Source organism: Ascaphus truei, unplaced genomic scaffold (assembly GCF_040206685.1).
Source record: "Ascaphus truei isolate aAscTru1 unplaced genomic scaffold, aAscTru1.hap1 HAP1_SCAFFOLD_525, whole genome shotgun sequence".
NCBI classification, from domain to species: domain Eukaryota; kingdom Metazoa; phylum Chordata; class Amphibia; order Anura; family Ascaphidae; genus Ascaphus; species Ascaphus truei.
Window position 1 is genome coordinate 138518 of NW_027456856.1, and position 24591 is coordinate 163108.

Genomic DNA, 24591 nt, shown 5'->3' on the forward strand with positions numbered 1-24591 from the left:
AATCACTGGAAACAATGGGAATCACTGGGGAACAATGGGGATCACTGGGGAACAATGGGAATCACTGGAAACAATGGGAATCACTGGGGAACAATGGGAATCACTGGGGAACAATGGGAATCACTGGAAACAATGGGAATCACTGGGGAACAATGGGAATCACTGGGAAACAATGGGGATCACTGGGGAACAATGGGAATCACTGGGAAACAATGGGGATCACTGGGGAACAATGGGAATCACTGGAAACAATGGGAATCACTGGGGAACAATGGGGATCACTGGGGAACAATGGGAATCACTGGAAACAATGGGAATCACTGGGGAACAATGGGAATCACTGGGGAACAATGGGAATCACTGGAAACAATGGGAATCACTGGGGAACAATGGGAATCACTGGGAAACAATGGGAATCACTGGGGAACAATGGGAATCACTGGAAACAATGGGAATCACTGGGGAACAATGGGAATCACTGGAAACAATGGGAATCACTGGGGAACAATGGGAATCACTGGAAACAATGGGAATCAATCACTGGAAAGCACTGGAAATCACTGGGGAACAATGGGAATCACTGGAAACAATGGAATCGCTGAGAAGCAATCACAGGGAAGCAGTGGGAATCAATGGGAATCACTTGGAAGCAATGGGAAGCACTGGGATGGAATCACTGGGAAACAATGGGAATCACTGGGAAGCAATGGGAATCACTGGGAAGCAATCACTGGGAAGAAATGGGAATCACTGGGAAACAATGGGAAGCAGTGGGAATCTCTGGGAAGCAGTGGGAATCACTGGGAAGCAATGGGAAACAATGGGAATCACTGGGAAACAATGGGAATCACTGGGAAACAATGGGAATCACTGGGAAACAATGGGAATCACTGGGAAACAATGGGAATCACTGGGAAGCAGTGGGAATCACTGGGAAACAATGGGAATCACTGGGAAACAATGGGAATCACTGGGAAACAATGGGAATCAGTGGGAAACAATGGGAATCACTGGGAAACAGTGGGAATCACTGCAAAACAATGGGAATCACTGGGAAACAATGGGAATCAATGGGAAACAATGGGAAACAATGGGAATCACTGGGAAACAATGGGTAACAATGGGAATCACTGGGAAACAGTGGGAATCACTGGGAAACAGTGGGAATAACAGGGAAACAATGGGAATCACTGGGAAACAATGGGAATCACTGGGAAACAATGGGGAAACAATGGGAAACAATCACTGGGAAGAAATGGGAATCACTGGGAAACAATGGGAAACAATGGGAATCACTGGGAAACAATGGGAATCACTGGGAAACAATGAGAATCACTGGGAAACAATGGGAATAACTGGGAAACAATGGGAATCACTGGGAATCACTGGGAAGCAATCACTGGGAAGCAGTGGGAATGAATCCCTGGGAAGCACTGGGAAACAATGGGAATAACTGGGAAGCAATGGGAAGCAATCACTGTGAAGAAATGGGAATCACTGGGAAGCACTGAAGATCACTGGGAAGCCATGGGAAGCACTGGGAAGCACTGGGAGGCAATGGGAATCGTGAGCTCTATTTTCTTTAATAAATGAGGGGCAACCTGTTTCTCCAGTTTTGCAGCCCGGAGACTTTGATCCGTATCCACCCCCCTCCCCCCCCTTCCCCCATTTTATTTTGTATACAATAGTCCTTGTTATTTTCCCTGAGCGGCTTTTACCCTATTGTGTGCGGTATCTGCACTTAAGGAAACTTCTGAGATTTCATAAGCTTTGTCCACTATAACTTCCTCAAAAGCTATCAATGTGCATCGCATGTGATATAATCTGTCCCTGCCTCATCTCTGATCTATTTGTATATTTTATGTGAAACCCAAACACTACTTACATACATTCCAATTATTGTTAACGTGTGCGTGGCTCCATTTTCACGCCCCCTTTCAAATTTTGTGTCTTGTTTTATTTATTTGCCACTTGGCTGAAGACCGTGACACATCAGAGCATCGCAACGTCCTGTTGTGGCTCCATGCGTACCCAGAATCCTTTGCGCCTGCGTTGGTCTGTGTGCTTAGTGTGAAGCGGCGACAATGCGTTCTCCATTCTCTTTCCATAGAGGGACAGACACTCCGGCTCCAGCTCGGCCGTGCATGGTTCATATTCAGTCTCTAATCAGCGCTCCTCCAGCATCGGGTAAGCCACCTTCTGTTCTTCTCTGGAGCTGCACCATTCTTTCCTGGCTTCATCAAAGTTCTCCTCATATCAGTTCCCCTTCCCAGACCTCAGCTCCTCTCCAAGCGATCTATTTACTAAGCACTGGGGCAAAACCAAACAGGAGACAGCGCCATATTTATTCAATGTAACCCTGTCATGGGAGACCGGGCAGTTACACCTTTTTACCAGGATCATTCATTGAGCAAAACAGATAAGTGAAATAAACTGTAAATGTATTCGCATGAAAAGGCAAACACACAATGATACACACAAATGATACACAAAGTACATAAGAAAAGACACACTTACTTGGGAACTGGGGTAAAAAAACTAGACTTTCCTAGCTGCTGGCACTCTAAATCCAGAGTTTTTACATGACCGGGACTTAGCTCCAAACGTCCTGGAACTAAATGCGGCATGAAATCCCAGCCGTGACTGCTACGTTCGTTTCTGAGAACTTGGTCCCTAAAAGCTGGACTTAGAAAATATTTCAACTTGAAATTTCTGAAGCCGGTCTCTTGCGATTTCTCCAAGAGCATCTTTTGGTCGTTTCAAATATCCCGCTTCCCTTCTGGCGCTGAGAATCCCCTGAACTGATTGGCTGGAGGATTCTTATAGTATTTTGGAACTCATTCACAAAATACTACAGCCAATCACAGCGTGGGAACATTCATGCCAGCCAATCAGAGCGGTGCCAGTCTTCTGAAAACGGTCAAGCGGGACTTCTGAATCAGCCATGGGCATGCGCAAGTTTGCCACTTGCTATTCAGAAGCCACCCGCTGGGTTGGGCCCCTCACAGTCTGGTGGGGCGGATGCTAGTCCGGAGGACTCATTCATTGAGCAAAATAAGGTAGAGAAATAAATTGTAATTTATTCGGCATAAATTCGCTTACACAAAGTGAAACACAAAATACAGACGAAAAGACACACTTACTTTGGGGCTGGGGTTGAAAACTAGACTTTCCTAGGTGCAGGGAACTCTTTGGGAGTTTTACCCGGACCGGGACTTAGCTCGGAATCTCCTGGAACCCAAATCAGCATAAAATTCCTCACGCCACCGCTACGTTCTCTTCTGAGAACTTGGTCCCTCCTGACCGCGAGTCAGCCCCAATCTCCTGGAACTCAAATCAGCATAAAATCCCAGCGCGTCCGCTACGGTCAATTCTGAGAACTTGGGCGCAAAATGCTGGACTTAGTCTCTGGCGGGCAGGCTTTTTCAGGCTTGAAATCGAAGCCGGTTGCTTTGCTATTACAAACAAAGCATCTTTGAAAAGCGCCCGCGCTCTTTCTGCTCAGACTCAAGGGGAACACATGATCTGATTGGCTCACAGCTTCTTATAGTATTCCCTGCTTCATTCATAAAATAGAAGCAGACCGGACAGCCAATCAGCACGTGGGAACTTTCTCCAGCAGCAAATCAGAACCAAGCCAGGTCAGTGGGAAATTTGAAATAGCCATGAGACATGTGCAAGCCACATCTCCCCCCAGCCTCCCCCAGCTATCCCAATGCCACCCGCTGGGCAGACGCCCCTAGGTCTGGCAGAAGAAGTGGCATCCCGGAGGACTGCCATTGATCAACGGACCTAGTACTCCCCCTTTCTCCGCTGACCAAATGCCATTCACACCTCTGGGCATCCTCTGGCTGCTTTGAACTCCGATGTCCAGCACTTACCGGCGCCTATGGGTTTGCACTGGCTGCCTGTTTGGACATCGGTTCCAAATATAAAACACACTGAAATACATTTTAATAACCACTAAGTCTCGGGGAACCCCTTCTGCTATGTGGGACTAGGTGAAGGTCTTTGGGGTACAGGGAACAGAAAAGGAAAAATGTTGTCTCTTTATTTCTATCGGCCTTATCCCCCACACACTTTCCCTTGGACTCAGTCTGGACTCTCACAGTCCCCCCCAACCTTATATACAGTTGGGCACCCACAAACCCTATACTATCTGTGGGTCACCTTGGCACTAGCTGGGGTATCCCCCTTAACCTAGAGATTCCCTCAGCTACAGGAATACATGTTTATCCCTGTGCCTCATTCTCCTTTCTGGGCTGTGCTGAAGCAGGGTACCCTAGTGGTGAGTCACGCTTGCGTTTTCAAGGGGAGATATTGCTGGGACAATGTGCCTACATGTATCTGAGAATCAGGCATGATTCCCGGGTACATTTATGGGGGAACCGACAACTCCGGACCCCAACCTCCTAGTCACATTCTGTCAACGGTTCCTCCGCAAAACCCCCCTTGAAACTCATACACTAGCAACCCCTGCTTGACTGCATGCCCGGAAAGGGAAAAAACACAAAAAATGGTTTTATTACAGACACTATAATGCAATAATACAATGTTACTGGGCCCAAGAGCTAACTCTCTGGGACCCTTACACACGGAGCAGGGGTAACCTAAACGGGTTTGACCTTTATTATAGAGCCTGGTGACCCCCTCCCATCACAGCGGTATTATCCCATTCAAATATAACCACCAAATCTCCCTGATTTCAATCATCGAGAGGTTGGCATGGCTGGTACAGGCCCAGTATATATGTTTTAATAACATAGGTTATATATTTGTAATTATTTAAAAATCTATTGATGAGCACAGCTAAGTGTAAGTAGGATGGTCCTTCAAAATGTTGGGACGTCATATTGAAACGTTTGAGGACCCCCTAGTTTAACCTATAGGTTGCCTTTGACATCATAGGCGTTCATTGCAGATAATATCATTATGGCGTTGACAAAATGTTTTGTGAGTGAGCTAGGTGGTGCTGTACCGTCCGTAGGAGTGAGAAGTTTTCTTGGCATTACCACTGCTCATTCCGTTTGCCCAGGGCCTCCGGCAGAATCAAGACTATGTCCCAGAGCTCTGGCTGTTATGACAGCGATTGCGCAGAGCAGCCGGAAGCGGAGGAGGAATCCGAGGGCCCCTGTTACCCCGACAACAACCAGGGTCAAGACAGCAGCTTTGAGAGAACCAGCAACAGCCGTAGCTCTGGCCTACGCAGGCAGGCCATCCAGAACTGGCACCGCCGGCCGTACCGGAACAGCACAGAGGGGGAGGAAGGAGACATCTCCGATGGGGGATCCAGGACTACGGAATCAGAGGCCGAGGTTTGGGAACAGGAGAGCATCGGGTCAGCAGATCTCAACTCAAACAGAGGGTCAGGAGGCTGCAGGCCAAAAGGTGTGTGCCAAGACAACTCTTCCGGGGACAGGACTGGGACACAAACAATGTAGACGGAGACAAATACTACATTCCCACTGATTGGATAGGGATTCAATGGGGCTATCTTTCCCCAGTCTGGCAGCCTAATTAATATTTATAGACGTCTATGGGGACCATAAACCAAAGTCTCCAGCTGCAAAACGGGGACAAAAAAAGTACACCACATTTATCAAAGAGCAAATTCCTTCCTAAAAGAACCGTCCCTTTGATAAATCTGGTGCAGTTATATTGTTCCACCTTTGCCCCAATTTTGCAACTGAGAAATTTTGATACATAACAAGAGCCACTGAGACTGGAGAAGGAAGAACAGCCATGACTAATATCCCAGGCGGCTGCTCAACTGCAACAAGCATTTCCCCCCAACCACCACACCCCCCACCATCCACCTCAACAACTGCTGCCCACGGCTCTCACCATCTCTCTCAACAACTGCTGCCCACGGCTCTCCCCACCATCCCACTCAACAACTGCTGCCCATGGCTCTCATCATCATCTCACTCAACTGCTGCCCACGGCTCTCCCCACCATCCCACTCAACAACTGCTGCCCATGGCTCTCATCACCATCTCACTCAACTGCTGCATGGCTTTCCCCACCATCCCACTCAATGACTGCTGCCCACGGCTCTCTCCACCATCCCACTGAAAAACTGCTGCCCATGGCTCTCCTCACCATCCCACTCATTAACTGCTGCCCATGGCTCTCCTCACCATCCCACTCAACAACTGATGCCCATGGCTCTCCTCACCATCTCACTCATCTGCTGCATGGCTCTCCCCACCATCCCACTCAATGACTGCTGCCCACGGCTCCCATAACCATCTCACTCAACTGCTGCCCACGGCTCTCCCCACCATCCCACTCAACAACTGCTGCATGGCTTTCCCCACCATCACACTCAATGACTGCTGCCCACGGCTCTCTCCACCATCCCACTGAAAAACTGCTGCCCATGGCTCTCCTCACCATCCCACTCATCAACTGCTGCCCCTGGCTCTCCCCACCATCCCACTCAACAACTGCTGCCCACGGCTCTCATCACCATCTCACCTAACTGCTGCCCACGGCTCTCCCCACCATCCCACTCAACAACTGCTGCCCATGGCTCTCCCCACCATCTCACTCAACTGCTGCCCATGGCTCTCCTCACCATCTCACTCATCTGCTGCATGGCTCTCCCCACCATCCCACTCAACATCTTCTGCCCACGACTCTCATCACCATCTCACTCAACTGCTGCCCACGGCTCTCCCCACCATCCCACTCAACAACTGCTGCCCATGGCTCTCCCCACCATCCCACTCAACAACTGCTGCCCATGGCTCTCCTCACCATCTCACTCATCTGCTGCATGGCTCTCCCCACCATCCCACTCAACAACTGCTGCCCAATGGCTCTCCTCACCATCTCACTCAACTGCTGCCCATGGCTCTCCCCACCATCCCACTCAACAACTGCTGCCCATGGCTCTCCCCACCATCCCACTCAACAACTGCTGCCCATGGCTCTCATCACCATCTCACTAAACTGCTGCATGGCTTTCCCCACCATCCCACTCAATGACTGCTGCCCACGGCTCTCTCCACCATCCCACTGAAAAACTGCTGCCCATGGCTCTCCTCACCATCCCACTCATCAACTGCTGCCCATGGCTCTCCCCACCATCCCACTCAACTACTGCGGCCCATGGCTCTCCTCACCATCCCACTCATCAACTGCTGCCCATGGCTCTCCTCACCATCCCACTCAACAACTGCTGCCCATGGCTCTCCTCACCATCTCACTCATCTGCTGCATGGCTCTCCCCACCATCCCACTCAACAACTGCTGCCCACGGCTCTCATAACCATCTCACTCAACTGCTGCCCACGGCTCTCCCCACCATCCCACTCAATGACTGCTGCCCATGGCTCTCTCCACCATCCCACTCATCAACTGCTGCCCATGGCTCTCCTCACCATCCCACTCATCAACTGCTGCCCATGGCTCTCCCCACCATCCCACTCAACAACTGCTGCCCATGGCTCTCCTCACCATCTCACTCATCTGCTGCATGGCTCTCCCCACCATCCCACTCAACAACTGCTGCCCACGGCTCTCATCACCATCTCACCCAACTGCTGCCCACGGCTCTCCCCACCATCCCACTCAACAACTGCTGCCCATGGCTCTCCCCACCATCTCACTCAACTGCTGCCCATGGCTCTCCTCACCATCTCACTCATCTGCTGCATGGCTCTCCCCACCATCCCACTCAACATCTGCTGCCCACGACTCTCATCACCATCTCACTCAACTGCTGCCCACGGCTCTCCCCACCATCCCACTCAACAACTGCTGCCCATGGCTCTCCCCACCATCCCACTCAACAACTGATGCCCATGGCTCTCCTCATCATCCCACTCATCAACTGCTGCCCATGGCTCTCCTCACCATCCCACTCAACAACTGCTGCCCATGGCTCTCCTCACCATCTCACTCATCTGCTGCATGGCTCTCCCCACCATCCCACTCAACTGCTGCCCATGGCTCTCCTCACCATCTCACTCAACTGCTGCCCATGGCTCTCTCCACCATCCCACTCATCAACTGCTGCCCACGGCTCTCTCCACCATCCCACTGAAAAACTGCTGCCCATGGCTCTCTCCACCATCCCACTCATCAACTGCTGCCCATGGCTCTCCTCACCATCCCACTCATCAACTGCTGCCCATGGCTCTCCCCACCATCCCACTCAACAACTGCTGCCCATGGCTCTACTCACCATCTCACTCATCTGCTGCCATGGCTCTGATCACCATCTCACTCAACAACTGCTACCCACGGCTCTCTCCACCATCCCACTGAAAAACTGCTGCCCATGGCTCTCCTCACCATCCGACTCATCAACTGCTGCCCATAGCTCTCCTCACCATCCCACTCATCAACTGCTGCCCATGGCTCTCCCCACCATCCCACTCAACAACTGCTGCCCATGGCTCTCCTCACTATCTCACTCATCTGCTGCATGGCTCTCCCCACCATCCCACTCAACTGCTGCCCATGGCTCTCCTCACCATCTCACTCAACTGCTGCCCATGGCTCTCTCCACCATCCCACTCATCAACTGCTGCCCACGGCTCTCTCCACCATCCCACTGAAAAACTGCTGCCCATGGCTCTCTCCACCATCCCACTCATCAACTGCTGCCCATGGCTCTCCTCACCATCCCACTCATCAACTGCTGCCCATGGCTCTCCCCACCATCCCACTCAACAACTGCTGCCCATGGCTCTCCTCACCATCTCACTCATCTGCTGCCATGGCTCTGATCACCATCTCACTCAACAACTGCTACCCACGGCTCTCTCCACCATCCCACTGAAAAACTGCTGCCCATGGCTCTCCTCACCATCCGACTCATCAACTGCTGCCCATAGCTCTCCTCACCATCCCACTCATCAACTGCTGCCCATGGCTCTCCCCACCATCCCACTCAACAACTGCTGCCCATGGCTCTACTCACTATCTCACTCATCTGCTGCATGGCTCTCCCCACCATCCCACTCAACAACTGCTGCCCATGCCTCTCCCCACCATCCCACTCAACAACTGCTGCCCATGGCTCTCCTCACCATCTCACTCAACTGCTGCATGGCTTTCCTCACCATCCCACTCAATGACTGCTGCCCACGGCTCTCTCCACCATCCCACTGAAAAACTGCTGCCCATGGCTCTCCTCACCATCCCACTCATCAACTGCTGCCCCTGGCTCTCCCCACCATCCCACTCAACAACTGCTGCCCACGGCTCTCATCACCATCTCACCTAACTGCTGCCCACGGCTCTCCCCACCATCCCACTCAACAACTGCTGCCCATGGCTCTCCCCACCATCTCACTCAACTGCTGCCCATGGCTCTCCTCACCATCTCACTCATCTGCTGCATGGCTCTCCCCACCATCCCACTCAACATCTTCTGCCCACGACTCTCATCACCATCTCACTCAACTGCTGCCCACGGCTCTCCCCACCATCCCACTCAACAACTGCTGCCCATGGCTCTCCCCACCATCCCACTCAACAACTGCTGCCCATGGCTCTCCTCACCATCTCACTCATCTGCTGCATGGCTCTCCCCACCATCCCACTCAACAACTGCTGCCCAATGGCTCTCCTCACCATCTCACTCAACTGCTGCCCATGGCTCTCCCCACCATCCCACTCAACAACTGCTGCCCATGGCTCTCCCCACCATCCCACTCAACAACTGCTGCCCATGGCTCTCATCACCATCTCACTAAACTGCTGCATGGCTTTCCCCACCATCCCACTCAATGACTGCTGCCCACGGCTCTCTCCACCATCCCACTGAAAAACTGCTGCCCATGGCTCTCCTCACCATCCCACTCATCAACTGCTGCCCATGGCTCTCCCCACCATCCCACTCAACTACTGCGGCCCATGGCTCTCCTCACCATCCCACTCATCAACTGCTGCCCATGGCTCTCCTCACCATCCCACTCAACAACTGCTGCCCATGGCTCTCCTCACCATCTCACTCATCTGCTGCATGGCTCTCCCCACCATCCCACTCAACAACTGCTGCCCACGGCTCTCATAACCATCTCACTCAACTGCTGCCCACGGCTCTCCCCACCATCCCACTCAATGACTGCTGCCCATGGCTCTCTCCACCATCCCACTCATCAACTGCTGCCCATGGCTCTCCTCACCATCCCACTCATCAACTGCTGCCCATGGCTCTCCCCACCATCCCACTCAACAACTGCTGCCCATGGCTCTCCTCACCATCTCACTCATCTGCTGCATGGCTCTCCCCACCATCCCACTCAACAACTGCTGCCCACGGCTCTCATCACCATCTCACCCAACTGCTGCCCACGGCTCTCCCCACCATCCCACTCAACAACTGCTGCCCATGGCTCTCCCCACCATCTCACTCAACTGCTGCCCATGGCTCTCCTCACCATCTCACTCATCTGCTGCATGGCTCTCCCCACCATCCCACTCAACATCTGCTGCCCACGACTCTCATCACCATCTCACTCAACTGCTGCCCACGGCTCTCCCCACCATCCCACTCAACAACTGCTGCCCATGGCTCTCCCCACCATCCCACTCAACAACTGATGCCCATGGCTCTCCTCATCATCCCACTCATCAACTGCTGCCCATGGCTCTCCTCACCATCCCACTCAACAACTGCTGCCCATGGCTCTCCTCACCATCTCACTCATCTGCTGCATGGCTCTCCCCACCATCCCACTCAACTGCTGCCCATGGCTCTCCTCACCATCTCACTCAACTGCTGCCCATGGCTCTCTCCACCATCCCACTCATCAACTGCTGCCCACGGCTCTCTCCACCATCCCACTGAAAAACTGCTGCCCATGGCTCTCTCCACCATCCCACTCATCAACTGCTGCCCATGGCTCTCCTCACCATCCCACTCATCAACTGCTGCCCATGGCTCTCCCCACCATCCCACTCAACAACTGCTGCCCATGGCTCTACTCACCATCTCACTCATCTGCTGCCATGGCTCTGATCACCATCTCACTCAACAACTGCTACCCACGGCTCTCTCCACCATCCCACTGAAAAACTGCTGCCCATGGCTCTCCTCACCATCCGACTCATCAACTGCTGCCCATAGCTCTCCTCACCATCCCACTCATCAACTGCTGCCCATGGCTCTCCCCACCATCCCACTCAACAACTGCTGCCCATGGCTCTCCTCACTATCTCACTCATCTGCTGCATGGCTCTCCCCACCATCCCACTCAACTGCTGCCCATGGCTCTCCTCACCATCTCACTCAACTGCTGCCCATGGCTCTCTCCACCATCCCACTCATCAACTGCTGCCCACGGCTCTCTCCACCATCCCACTGAAAAACTGCTGCCCATGGCTCTCTCCACCATCCCACTCATCAACTGCTGCCCATGGCTCTCCTCACCATCCCACTCATCAACTGCTGCCCATGGCTCTCCCCACCATCCCACTCAACAACTGCTGCCCATGGCTCTCCTCACCATCTCACTCATCTGCTGCCATGGCTCTGATCACCATCTCACTCAACAACTGCTACCCACGGCTCTCTCCACCATCCCACTGAAAAACTGCTGCCCATGGCTCTCCTCACCATCCGACTCATCAACTGCTGCCCATAGCTCTCCTCACCATCCCACTCATCAACTGCTGCCCATGGCTCTCCCCACCATCCCACTCAACAACTGCTGCCCATGGCTCTACTCACTATCTCACTCATCTGCTGCATGGCTCTCCCCACCATCCCACTCAACAACTGCTGCCCATGCCTCTCCCCACCATCCCACTCAACAACTGCTGCCCATGGCTCTCCTCACCATCTCACTCAACTGCTGCATGGCTTTCCTCACCATCCCACTCAATGACTGCTGCCCACGGCTCTCTCCACCATCCCACTGAAAAACTGCTGCCCACGGCTCCCTCCACCATCCCACTGAAAAACTGCTGCCCATGGCTCTCCTCACCATCCCACTCAACAACTGCTGCCCACGGCTCTCCCCATCATCCCACTCAACAACTGCTGCCCATGGCTCTCCTCACCATCTCACTCATCTGCTGCCATGGCTCTCCTCACCATCTCAGTCAACAACTGCTGCCCACGGCTCTCCCCACCATCCCACTCAACAACTGCTGCCCATGGCTCTCCCCACCATCCCACTCAACAACTGCTGCCCACGGCTCTCATGACCATCTCACTCAACTGCTGCCCGCGGCTCTCCCCACCATCCCACTCAACAACTGCCGCCCATGGCTCTCCTCACCATCTCACTCATCTGCTGCCATGGCTCTCCTCACCATCTCACTCATCTGCTGCCATGTCTCTCTCCACCATCTCACTCAACAACTGCTACCCACGGCTCTCTCCACCATCCCACTGAAAAACTGCTGCCCATGGCTCTCCTCACCATCCCACTCATCAACTGCTGCCCATGGCTCTCCTCACCATCTCACTCATCTTCTGGCCATGGCTCTCCTCACCATCCCACTCAACAACCGTAGCCTCCCACCACCGCAACTCTGACCTGCGGAAGGTCTGTACATTGCCCCCATGTTTCATTGCACGCAGAACACACACGCACCATTTCCTGCTCCAAGCTGTGTCACATGTAGCCCGGTTGTACATTTCCTACATCTGCAGATTTTCTAAACAAGGGGGTTAACACCACCTTAAAAGGTGATGCCCAGAGGGGCACAGTTTAATCGAGGGGCGGCCAACTTCAGTCCTCAACGGCCAGCAACAGGTCAGGTTTCCAGGATATCCCTGCTTCAGCACAGGTGGCTTAATCAGAGCCTCAGTGGAAGACTGCACCACCTGTGCTGAAGCTGGGATATCCTGAAAACCTGACCTGTTGCGGGCCCTTGAGCACTGGATTGGGCCACCCCCGGTTTAATACATCTCGTAATCTGCGAGTCGATGGCAGCTCTGATCAGTGACTCCCACGGACACAAAAACTCAGGTTTTAGCCTTAAAAATACCCGGTAATATCCCATGTGGGAAATCCTTGCGCAACTGGAGCTGCTGCGGTGAGTAACTCTCTTGGTCGTCCTGTGCGTTAGGTCACTGCGATGGCAGGATGCCCAGGCCGGAGAGAGGGAGCCCGTCCCGCTCTAACGAGGTGATCAGCCCGGAGATCCTGAAGATGCGAGCTGCGTTGTTCTGCATCTTCACCTACCTCGACACCAAGACGCTGCTGCGGGCGGCCGAGGTCAGCCGGGACTGGAAGTTCGTAGCCCGGCACCCCGCTGTGTGGACCCGTGTGTTTCTAGAAAATGCCAGAGTGTCCCCGAAGGTGAGATGCATGCTGGGGGGCCGCAGACAGCTCTCCTGGGTTCTACAGTTACCCCTGCCCCCCCCCCCCACTCGCAGTGTTGGCGGCCTTGCGAGACGCCCCCTCTATATCTCACCCCCCCCCCCATTTCTCCCCTCTCCCACATCCCCCACCTCTCACCCTCACACTTCTCTCCCTCACACCCCTCTCCCATACACATAATACCCCTTCCTCCACATCCCCCCCTGCACATCACACACATCCCCCTCCCTGCACATCACACACATCCCCCTCCCTGCACACCACACACTCACACACCCTGCACACCACACTCACACACCCTGCACACCACACACTCAAACACCCTGCACACCACACACTCACACACACCCTGCACACCACACACACCCTGCACACCACACACCACACACACACACCCTGCACACCACACACACAAACCCTGCACACCACACACACACACACACACCCTGCACACCACACACACACCCTGCACACCACACACACACACCCTGCACGCCACACACATTCCCCCCCCCCCCACACACACACACACATTCCCCCCCCCCACACACACACACACACACATCACACGTGCGCGCACCTCTGGTACCGCGCTGTCCAGCCGCCGAACTTTCTAGTGCGGGGGCGGGACCTACACGGGAGGCCGCAAAAGCAGCGGAGAGAGGCCTGCTGCAGGTGGGGGGGGGGGAATGCTGGGGCCCGGCATCCGGACACAGATGTTGGTTGCTGGCCCCAGGCCCGGGACAATTGTCCCGGCTCTCCCCACCCTGTCGGCGGCCCTGCAGGGCAGGGGACACTGAAACTGCTCTGCAGCTGGGAATCACTGGGAATCCATCTATCTGTCTTACTATCTACCTGTCTGTCTGTCTATATATCTGTCTGTCTGTCTGTCTATCTGTCTGTCTGTCTGTCTATACAGTATATCTGTCTGTCTGTCTTACTATCTACCTGCCTATCTATCTATCTATCTGTCTGTCTGTCTGTCTGTCTGTCTATATGTCTATCTGTCTGTCTGTCTATATATCTGTCTGTCTGTCTGTATCTGTCTGTCTGTCTGTCTATATATCTGTCTGTCTGTCTATCTGTCTGTCTGTCTATCTATCTGTCTGTCTGTCTATCTACCTGTCTACCTGCTTGTCTACCTGTCTGTCTATCTATCTATCTCCCTGTCTACCTGTCTGTCTATATATCTATCTATTATCTGACTTTCCATCCAACTATATAACCATTGATACATCTCTATTAATTGATCTCCATATACCTGTCAGTCTATCACCTATCCCAGTCGGCATCTATCATATTTAGCTCTATTAATCTGTGAAATTATTTACCTATTATGTGACCCTGTTTTACCCCATATACATCCAACACTAGTTGTTTTAATCCATTGATTTATCTGTTGAATGCCTTTCTGCATGATGTATGTCATCTTTTTGGACATTGCCTCTCTTCCCCCCGCCCCTCTCTCTCGCTTCATCCCCCTCTCTCTCTCCCCCCCCGCCCTCTCTCTCTCTATTTCCACCCCCTCTCTCTCTCTCTTTCCACCCCCTCTCTCTCTCTCTCTTTCCCCCTCTCTCTTTCCCCCCCTCTCTCTTTCCCCCCTTTCTCTATCTCTCTCCCCCTCCTCTCTCTCTTCCCCCCTCTCTATTCCCCTCTCTTTCCCCCTTTCTCTCTCTTCCTTCCCCTCCTCTCTTCCCTCCAACCCCTCTATCTCTCATCCCTTCTCTCTTCCCCCTCTCTCTTCCCTCCCCCCTCTCTTCCCTCCCCCTCTCTCACTTCCCTCCCGCCTCTCTTCCCTCCCCCTCTCCCCTCCCCTCTCACCCCTTCTCTCTCTTCCCCCATCCCTCTCTCTTCCCCCATCCCTCTCTCTTCCCCCCTTCTCTCTTCCCCCCCTCTCTTTTCCCCCCTTCTCTCTCTTCCCACCTCTCTTTCCCCCCTCTCTCTCTATTTCTGCCCCCCTATATCTCTCTTTCCCCCCTTTCTCTATCTCTCTCCCCCTCCTGTCTCTCTTTCCCGCCTTTCTCTATCTCTCTCCCCCTCCTCTCTCTTCCCCCTCTCTATTCCCCCTCTCTTCCCCCTCTCTCTTCCCTCCCCCTCTCTCTCTCATCCTTTCTCTCTTCCCTCCCCTCTCTTCCCTCCCCCTCTCTCATCCCTTCTCTCTTCCCTCCCCCTCTCTTCCCTCCCGCTTCTCTCTCTCTCATCCCTTCTCTCTATTCCCCCTCTCTCTCTCTCTTCCCCCTCTATCTTTCCCCCCTCCCTCTCTTCCCCCTCTCTGTCTTCCCCCCTTCTCTCTATGCCCCCCCTCTCTCTCTCACTCACACCCCCCTCTCTCTCCTCCCCTCTCCCCCTCCTCTCTCCCTCCCCGCCCGTCTCTCTCTCTTTCCCCCTCTGTCTCCCCCCCCTCTCTTCCTTCCCTCCCCCCCTCTTCCTTCCCTCCCCCCTCTCTTCCCTCCACCCCCTCTCTCTCTTCCCCCTCTCTCTCTTGCCCTCTCTCTTCCCCTCTCTCTCCCCCCTCTCTCTCTTCCCTCCCCCTCTCTCTCTCTTCCCACTCTCGCTCTTCCCCTCTCTCTCTCTCTTTCCCCCCCCTTTCTCCTCCCATGTCTTTCTTTCCCCTCTCTCTTCCCCCTCTATCTTTCTCCCCTCTCCCTCTCTCCCCATCTCTCTTCCCCCCCTCGCTATCTCTCTCTTACTAATAATATAGTCCCCAATAACACTGCCCAGGTGTGAATCAGGGTCAGCAGTGTGTTAGCCGACTAATCCTGGGTATATACACCATGGCATCTCTTTGTATACTAACTGGTGCAGGCCTGTACTTCGAAAAGGTGCTTCGTACCGTGTCTTGTAGCCTTTGAGTGTCCCCTCTGACGGCGTTCAAACTCGCGATTATGTCCGGACTGTACCTCGCTGCTCCTGCTGCCACGTTCACACTCTGCAATCCCTGACCAAACCTGATAGCACTCAGGTCCGTGCAGACCTGACTCAACGTGGCTGCCCCCTCCCCCCCCCCACTTTTTAAAGGCTTCTCTCTCTCATAGTCCCTCCTCTTCCACAGCCATTATTATTGGCTGCTCTCATGTCCATCACAGTCACATGTCCAGAGCACATTGGAGAGGAACCTGCCAGGGGTCAGAGTGAGTGTATGGAGTCCATCCCACAGGGGGGGTTACATATAATCTTAATACATAGGTCCCTTTATATCACTATGTAGAGCACTGTATATACACAGATATGTCAAACATGCAGAATGTTGTATATAACATGTATGCTAGTGTAAACCCTCTTTATTCTGCTCTACCTCAGTCTATGAGGTGGGGACCTGAGTTCATACTGTACAATGTATCACATTGGTGCGGGCCAGTAATAAGGGGGACACCACAACAGAATATATATAACAGCCTTATGAATAAGAGGAACGGGTATAACACACCACACAATTGCTAACACCCCAGAATAACCCAGCGCTACGCATGTGTTTGTGTGTGTGTGTCACTGAAACCAGTCTCCCAGTCCTGGGTGAGCAGGCAGTACTGTGTGATACGTGTAACTCGTTGGAGATCATTATTCTGGAGGCCAGGGTCATGTGTAGTATGATTAGCCCAGATAGGTTCAACTCGTTCCTTTTACAAGCACAACAAGTTCTTTGTCTTTCTTCACTTTATTGAGAAAAAGCATGGATTAACAAAGGCACTTGTGGATGATGGTGTTGGGAGAGAATATATCTATGGTAAGTGCGCTTGATAGTGGGGAAGGGTGAAAAAAGGATAAGTCCTTGCCAGTGGAGCAAATTACAGGAGGGGTACTCACTCAGCCAGTGTGAAGGTGGAAAAGGAAGTGCCAGTGTATTCTGGGTAGCAAGATAGCCTGGGGACAGACCATCTGTCAGCAAAGCAGAGGGGGAGAAGGCAGACTAACCCATTCTGACAGAAAGGCTGAGGTTGCTGTAGCAACTCACTGGCATAATGCAGAGACAGGGATCGCAACACTGTGTCTAACACACAAGCACCGTGAGTGCACAGAGCAAAATACATGCAGCTGGAGTGAGAACGTGACAAGCAGAAGCTGCAAAGGAAAGGGGGGGTGAAACAGAAATGTGGTTCTTGTTCCATGACACTCATCGTCTGCTATCTGGAGATACCACTATATAACTTGAATATGTGGAACATATGTGTAATGCAAACAAACATAATATAATAATGCAAAGTCCATGGCCACATAACGAGGCGATACTGGCCGGTACCACTGGCGTTGAAATCCCTTGGCAAAGTCTTTTAACAAAGGATGTTGGGCGGATGAACCGGTCCAGGTTAGCTGGGTTCACCACAATGTCTCTCTGTGAAAGTCTCTGGCACGGTTTCTTTTTAAACTTATGGAAGAACAGTCCTTTTGTCTCTGTGGTTTTACCTACAGAGTGCATCCCCTTGTAGGTATGCCAGCTGTGGCAGCCTGTCGCTCTAACACCTGGCGTTTGGCAGAAGGAGATGGCCTTCGGCTCCTTGCGGAAGCGGATCGACACTCCTGGAAGATCAGTTGTTGAATCTAACCCAGTAAAGAGGGCGTCGTTCGGAGAGACTCCCTGGTGCTGAGCACTGGAGCTGAACACTACACAGATTTGATTGGGTTCCTGAGGGTGGTAGACCCCAGATGATTGGAGGTACCAGCATTCTTCACCTTTATTAGAGGGGCTGGCTTTGCATGGCCGGTAAGGAATATCTTCTGGATGAAGGCCACAAAGTTGTTTTTGGTCTCTGGTTCCCTTTGTAGGTCGCAGAGATGCGAAGTGAACCTAGAGATGGCATGTTCTCCATTGTTTGGGGAGCGCCTTCTTGGTGAACGGAAAGGTAGCGGGTTCGCCCAACTGCCAGGTCCGTTTTTGACGAGCTCCTTGACCGTTAACATCGTGAATTCTCCATCTCCCATCAATGGTGTTTGCTTGTCGTCGTCCTTTGTGGTCTGGAACGCTGTGCACCCTAAGTCATTGGTGCATTCCTCTTGCAAGAGAATGTCTCCACGCATTTTGGCGATACGCCTTTGTGTCTCTTTGTTGACTGCCCTCAGGAGGTTGTTCCCTTCCTGGACATGACGAAAAACAGTCTCTTTTGTCATTGTAAATCCCTTTGTGAGATGTCTCTGCGACTGTTTCTTTTTTGACGTGTGAGAGGACAGTCTTTTTGACACTGTGGCTCCACCTGTAGGGCGCAATCTTTTGCGGCTATGCCAGCCGTGACAGCTGGCTGCTTTGTCGCTTGATACTCTGTGGAGAGGAATGGCTGTACGTCTCAGCTGTGACATTGCTCTCAGGGGAACTGTCTGATTGTTTCTTTCCTTTTGGGAGATCCCTTTGTCGGTCACTTTCGGGAGGCTACTTTCTTCCTTCGGTGGAGTCGGCTCGTTATCCTTGGTTGTCTTAACCACTAATCATCCTAGGCCATTGTCACATCCCCCTGATGTGAAGATGTTCTTGTCGATCTCAGGGGTATGACCTTGTCTCTTATCTTCACATGGCCCTCCTGTCACTTGGAGATGGCCAAGACATGGTTCAGAGAGGGATGTGTCTCCACATTCTGTTATCACCGTTCTGCGGGCGTCAACATAGTCTTGTCCGTGCCCTTTGTCAGTGCACGCGTTGCCCACTATCACCTATCCTAGGTCGTCTTTGGGCGTATGGTGCGTTGTGGGGTCCGTTACGCTGTTTACGGACTTTATGTACCTTCAAGATGTCCCTACCGAGCAGCAGCAAGATCTTGGCGCCTTGTTCTACCGGCGGGATGTAGTTGGCTATTCCTCTGAGGTGCGGGTGATGGCGTGCCACGTCTGGTGTGGGAATCTCGTCCCTGTTTGTGGCCATGTGGTTGACCTCGATGAGTGTGGGGAGAGCTATCTTCACTCTGTTATCCACTGAACGTATCACGTAACCGCTTGCTCTTCTCCCTGTTGTCTCAGTTAACCCTGCACAGGTTCTGAGTGTAGGGTGAGGCATTGTCTTGTAAGTTGAATAAGTTGAAGAACTCCATCTTCGCCAATGATCTGTTGCTTTGGTCGTCGAGGATTGCATACATCCGAATAGCCTTCTCAGGTTGTCCCTGGGGGTGCACTGCGACAAGGCATATTTTGGAGCAGGACATTTTGTCGCTTTCTTTTCCGCAAACCTCGGTGCGCTGAGATGTGACGGATGTTGGCTCTCCTTCTCCTTCCTCCCCGCCATGCTCCGCTACGGAGGATGGGTTGAGTTGGTGGAGTGTCAGCGCCTCTGGATGTAGCGATTTTACGTGCTTGTCACTTTTGCACACTGTACATTAGATTTCTTCTTTACAGTCTCTGGCTAGGTGAGTCGTGGAACCGCAGCACCTGAAGCAAACTCTGAATTCTCCAAGTAACCTCTTGCATTCCTCTAGGGACTTCATCCTGAACCCAAAGCACTTGTTAAGTGGGTGTGGCTTCTTGTGTATGGGACATTCCCTGTTTGGGTCCCTTGGTTCCTTGTCTCCGGCGACCGACTGATCGGGAGTAGTTTGGGTCGTGGGAGGCACGTCCGTCCTGTGGACCGAGATGGGTGTTTGAGTGTTACCGTATCTCGCTACTGGTCTCTCATTCCTCAGGCTGCTTGCACTGTGTGTGGTTTGCACACCCAAGATGAAACTGGGATCGTTCCTTGTCCTTGCCGCTTCGTGGATGAAACTCAAGAAGAATGAGAAGGGAGGGAAGGCGACTTGCTTCTCCCTTTTGAACTTGGAGCCTTGTGAAATCCATCTTTCTTGGAGGTTGTAGGGTAGCTTCTCCAAGATGGGTCTCACTCCACGAGCTGAGTCCAAGACGTTGAGACCTGTTAAGGAATGGTCTTTCCTTGCAAACTCCAGCTCTTGCAGCAGGTCCCCGAGCTCTCGTAACTTCGAGTAGTCTTTAGCTGTGACCTTGGGAAAGCTGTCGACTCTTTTAAAGAGTGAATCCTCAACTGCTTCGGGGCTACCGTAGCACTCTTCTAGCCTTTCCCACACTAGGTCAAGACCTACTTGGGGGTGGTTTGCGTTTGCCGTCCGGAGTCTCATACAAATTATCTTTAACTGTGCATGCAATGTCTTGTATATAATGTATACCCTGTTCATTTATGTAACTGTATTTGTAAATATGTATTACTGTATTTGTCTTAACTCTGTGCCCAGGACATACTTGAAAACGAGAGGTAACTCTCAATGTATTACTTCCTGGTAAAATATTTTATAAATAAATAAATCTTCGCGTGCTCCCTGGATTCGTTTCCCAGCCATTTGGATAGCAGGTTGAGCTCTTCCCTTGCTGAGAAGCCCAGGCTGTTGATTGCGTCCTTGAACGTGGACTTCCACGTCCGGTAGTTCTCAGGACGGTCGTCAAAGTTGGTGAGTCCTGTTTGCACCAGGTCACGACGGATCATGTACTTGGCTATGTCTGTCAGGCCTGAGGCATTGGCGTGTTGGTCACGTTCTGAGCTAGTTGCTGGGAGGGTCCGTGCGGTCGCCTCTTCCTTGGTGTGGACGCGTGATGACTGCTTGTCAGTGGGAGGGGCTGTGTTCTCCCGTGTGGGTGTACCTGGATTGCGAGCCTGTTGTGGTGCATCCGTGTGCGCGCTGGCGTGTGGATCACTGTTGCGGCTGTAGCTATCCCAGGCAGCATGTACCATTGAAGGAGCAGCGTCTTCTCCTCGTGGACCTAGCAAGTCTTCTGTGTCTGTGGAGTCACTCCCTCCGTGTTGAGATTGTGCGCTGGTGTTTACACTGAAGAGGCTCCTTACGTAGTCTTCAGTGCGTTGGATTGGATCCTCTGAGGCTATCCGTCTGTATGGTTGCTCCCTGCCATCCTGTTGCGCGGCTGCTTCTAGGACTTCAGCTTGGGCTATAGCGGCGGCGGCTTCCTTCTCTTGATTAAGTGCCTCTAGTTCCGCATCAAATTCGGCTTTCCTACGTGTAGTGGCTGCGGCGGTAGCGGCGGCAGCAGTGGCGGCGGCATTAGCGGCGGCTGTCTGCTCCTCCTCTTCTATGCGTGCTCTTCCTGCTCTTATGGCTGCCTCTCTCCGACTATATTCGGCCCTGGCACGTGCGGCCTCAGCGGCGGCTCGCGCCTTGGTAGCGTTTGTGCTTGCGCTGGACGCGTTAGATTGCTCTGATCTTGCTGACCTTGATGAGTGCCTGGATGTGCTTGAGCGCTGCGATGCGGTCTCCAGGAGGAGCTCTTTTCTCTCGCTTTGGGCGTCTACGATGGCGGTTCGCACGCGGCTGTCACGTGTCAAGTCAATATTGTGCTGTAAGTCCCTTTCTTGCAGGCTTTCACCGGTGTTAGCCCTGGCCAGGTAAGTGACGTATGCCTCTGACAGCCCTTGGTAGCATGAGTGGTCTATGTTTAATTGAGTTATTGCCTGCTCGAGCTGTTGTACAGAATTGCCAGCGGTGGCGACATTGCGTATCCCAAGTGTGGTTGTTTCCCAGGCCAACTCTAATTTAGCGTGGTGCGCTTCAATGTCAGTCTCGTATTTTTCGCAGGCCTTTTGTGTCAGTGTGACTGTCCGTTTAGGCCTTGCGTCTTCCTGCGCCTGTTGCAGTTGCGCAGCGGTCTCTGTGTCTGAGTGGTCACTCTCCTGCGTGATATCTGGTGAGGCTCTGAGTTCTGCCATGCTGTAGGTGTGTGTAGGCCTTTAGCCAGTGCGTGTGGCGTGCGGTCTTTTACCTGTGTCAGCGATGGGCGACTGTCTCAGATGATGCCGGGTGGTGTCCTGCAGCGTTCAGCATAGGGGTAGCTGTACTCACAGGTGTCCGGTGGCTCTGACCCGTGTCCTGGCGGGTGTCCGGTGGCGTGGCCCTTGATGGCGCTAGCCGGGAGACGTGAGCAGGGGGTAGGTGAGATGGGTTGAGTGAGATACGGAGGATGGGTTGAGTTGGTGGAGTGTCAGCGCCTCTGGATGTAGCGATTTTACGTGCTTGTCACTTTTGCACACTGTACATTAGATTTCTTCTTTACAGTCTCTGGCTAGGTGAGTCGTGGAACCGCAGCACCTGAAGCAAACTCTGAATTCTCCAAGTAACCTCTTGCATTCCTCTAGGGACTTCATCCTGAACCCAAAGCACTTGTTAAGTGGGTGTGGCTTCTTGTGTATGGGACATTCCCTGTTTGGGTCCCTTGGTTCCTTGTCTCCGGCGACCGACTGATCGGGAGTAGTTTGGGTCGTGGGAGGCACGTCCGTCCTGTGGACCGAGATGGGTGTTTGAGTGTTACCGTATCTCGCTACTGGTCTCTCATTCCTCAGGCTGCTTGCACTGTGTGTGGTTTGCACACCCAAGATGAAACTGGGATCGTTCCTTGTCCTTGCCGCTTCGTGGATGAAACTCAAGAAGAATGAGAAGGGAGGGAAGGCGACTTGCTTCTCCCTTTTGAACTTGGAGCCTTGTGAAATCCATCTTTCTTGGAGGTTGTAGGGTAGCTTCTCCAAGATGGGTCTCACTCCACGAGCTGAGTCCAAGACGTTGAGACCTGTTAAGGAATGGTCTTTCCTTGCAAACTCCAGCTCTTGCAGCAGGTCCCCGAGCTCTCGTAACTTCGAGTAGTCTTTAGCTGTGACCTTGGGAAAGCTGTCGACTCTTTTAAAGAGTGAATCCTCAACTGCTTCGGGGCTACCGTAGCACTCTTCTAGCCTTTCCCACACTAGGTCAAGACCTACTTGGGGGTGGTTTGCGTTTGCCGTCCGGAGTCTCATACAAATTATCTTTAACTGTGCATGCAATGTCTTGTATATAATGTATACCCTGTTCATTTATGTAACTGTATTTGTAAATATGTATTACTGTATTTGTCTTAACTCTGTGCCCAGGACATACTTGAAAACGAGAGGTAACTCTCAATGTATTACTTCCTGGTAAAATATTTTATAAATAAATAAATCTTCGCGTGCTCCCTGGATTCGTTTCCCAGCCATTTGGATAGCAGGTTGAGCTCTTCCCTTGCTGAGAAGCCCAGGCTGTTGATTGCGTCCTTGAACGTGGACTTCCACGTCCGGTAGTTCTCAGGACGGTCGTCAAAGTTGGTGAGTCCTGTTTGCACCAGGTCACGACGGATCATGTACTTGGCTATGTCTGTCAGGCCTGAGGCATTGGCGTGTTGGTCACGTTCTGAGCTAGTTGCTGGGAGGGTCCGTGCGGTCGCCTCTTCCTTGGTGTGGACGCGTGATGACTGCTTGTCAGTGGGAGGGGCTGTGTTCTCCCGTGTGGGTGTACCTGGATTGCGAGCCTGTTGTGGTGCATCCGTGTGCGCGCTGGCGTGTGGATCACTGTTGCGGCTGTAGCTATCCCAGGCAGCATGTACCATTGAAGGAGCAGCGTCTTCTCCTCGTGGACCTAGCAAGTCTTCTGTGTCTGTGGAGTCACTCCCTCCGTGTTGAGATTGTGCGCTGGTGTTTACACTGAAGAGGCTCCTTACGTAGTCTTCAGTGCGTTGGATTGGATCCTCTGAGGCTATCCGTCTGTATGGTTGCTCCCTGCCATCCTGTTGCGCGGCTGCTTCTAGGACTTCAGCTTGGGCTATAGCGGCGGCGGCTTCCTTCTCTTGATTAAGTGCCTCTAGTTCCGCATCAAATTCGGCTTTCCTACGTGTAGTGGCTGCGGCGGTAGCGGCGGCAGCAGTGGCGGCGGCATTAGCGGCGGCTGTCTGCTCCTCCTCTTCTATGCGTGCTCTTCCTGCTCTTATGGCTGCCTCTCTCCGACTATATTCGGCCCTGGCACGTGCGGCCTCAGCGGCGGCTCGCGCCTTGGTAGCGTTTGTGCTTGCGCTGGACGCGTTAGATTGCTCTGATCTTGCTGACCTTGATGAGTGCCTGGATGTGCTTGAGCGCTGCGATGCGGTCTCCAGGAGGAGCTCTTTTCTCTCGCTTTGGGCGTCTACGATGGCGGTTCGCACGCGGCTGTCACGTGTCAAGTCAATATTGTGCTGTAAGTCCCTTTCTTGCAGGCTTTCACCGGTGTTAGCCCTGGCCAGGTAAGTGACGTATGCCTCTGACAGCCCTTGGTAGCATGAGTGGTCTATGTTTAATTGAGTTATTGCCTGCTCGAGCTGTTGTACAGAATTGCCAGCGGTGGCGACATTGCGTATCCCAAGTGTGGTTGTTTCCCAGGCCAACTCTAATTTAGCGTGGTGCGCTTCAATGTCAGTCTCGTATTTTTCGCAGGCCTTTTGTGTCAGTGTGACTGTCCGTTTAGGCCTTGCGTCTTCCTGCGCCTGTTGCAGTTGCGCAGCGGTCTCTGTGTCTGAGTGGTCACTCTCCTGCGTGATATCTGGTGAGGCT

The 24591-nt window shown here is 52.8% G+C and overlaps 1 protein-coding gene across 1 annotated transcript in view; it reads left to right on the forward strand.

The window, feature by feature from the left end:
* Positions 1-24591, forward strand: part of FBXO41 (F-box protein 41) — a 155401-nt gene that overhangs the window by 42833 nt on the left and 87977 nt on the right. The window contains exons 4-6 of the mRNA XM_075584279.1: positions 2111-2187; positions 5036-5388; positions 13042-13274. Of these exons, the coding sequence (XP_075440394.1) occupies positions 2111-2187; positions 5036-5388; positions 13042-13274 (663 nt within the window). The remainder of the gene's footprint in view (positions 1-2110; positions 2188-5035; positions 5389-13041; positions 13275-24591) is intronic.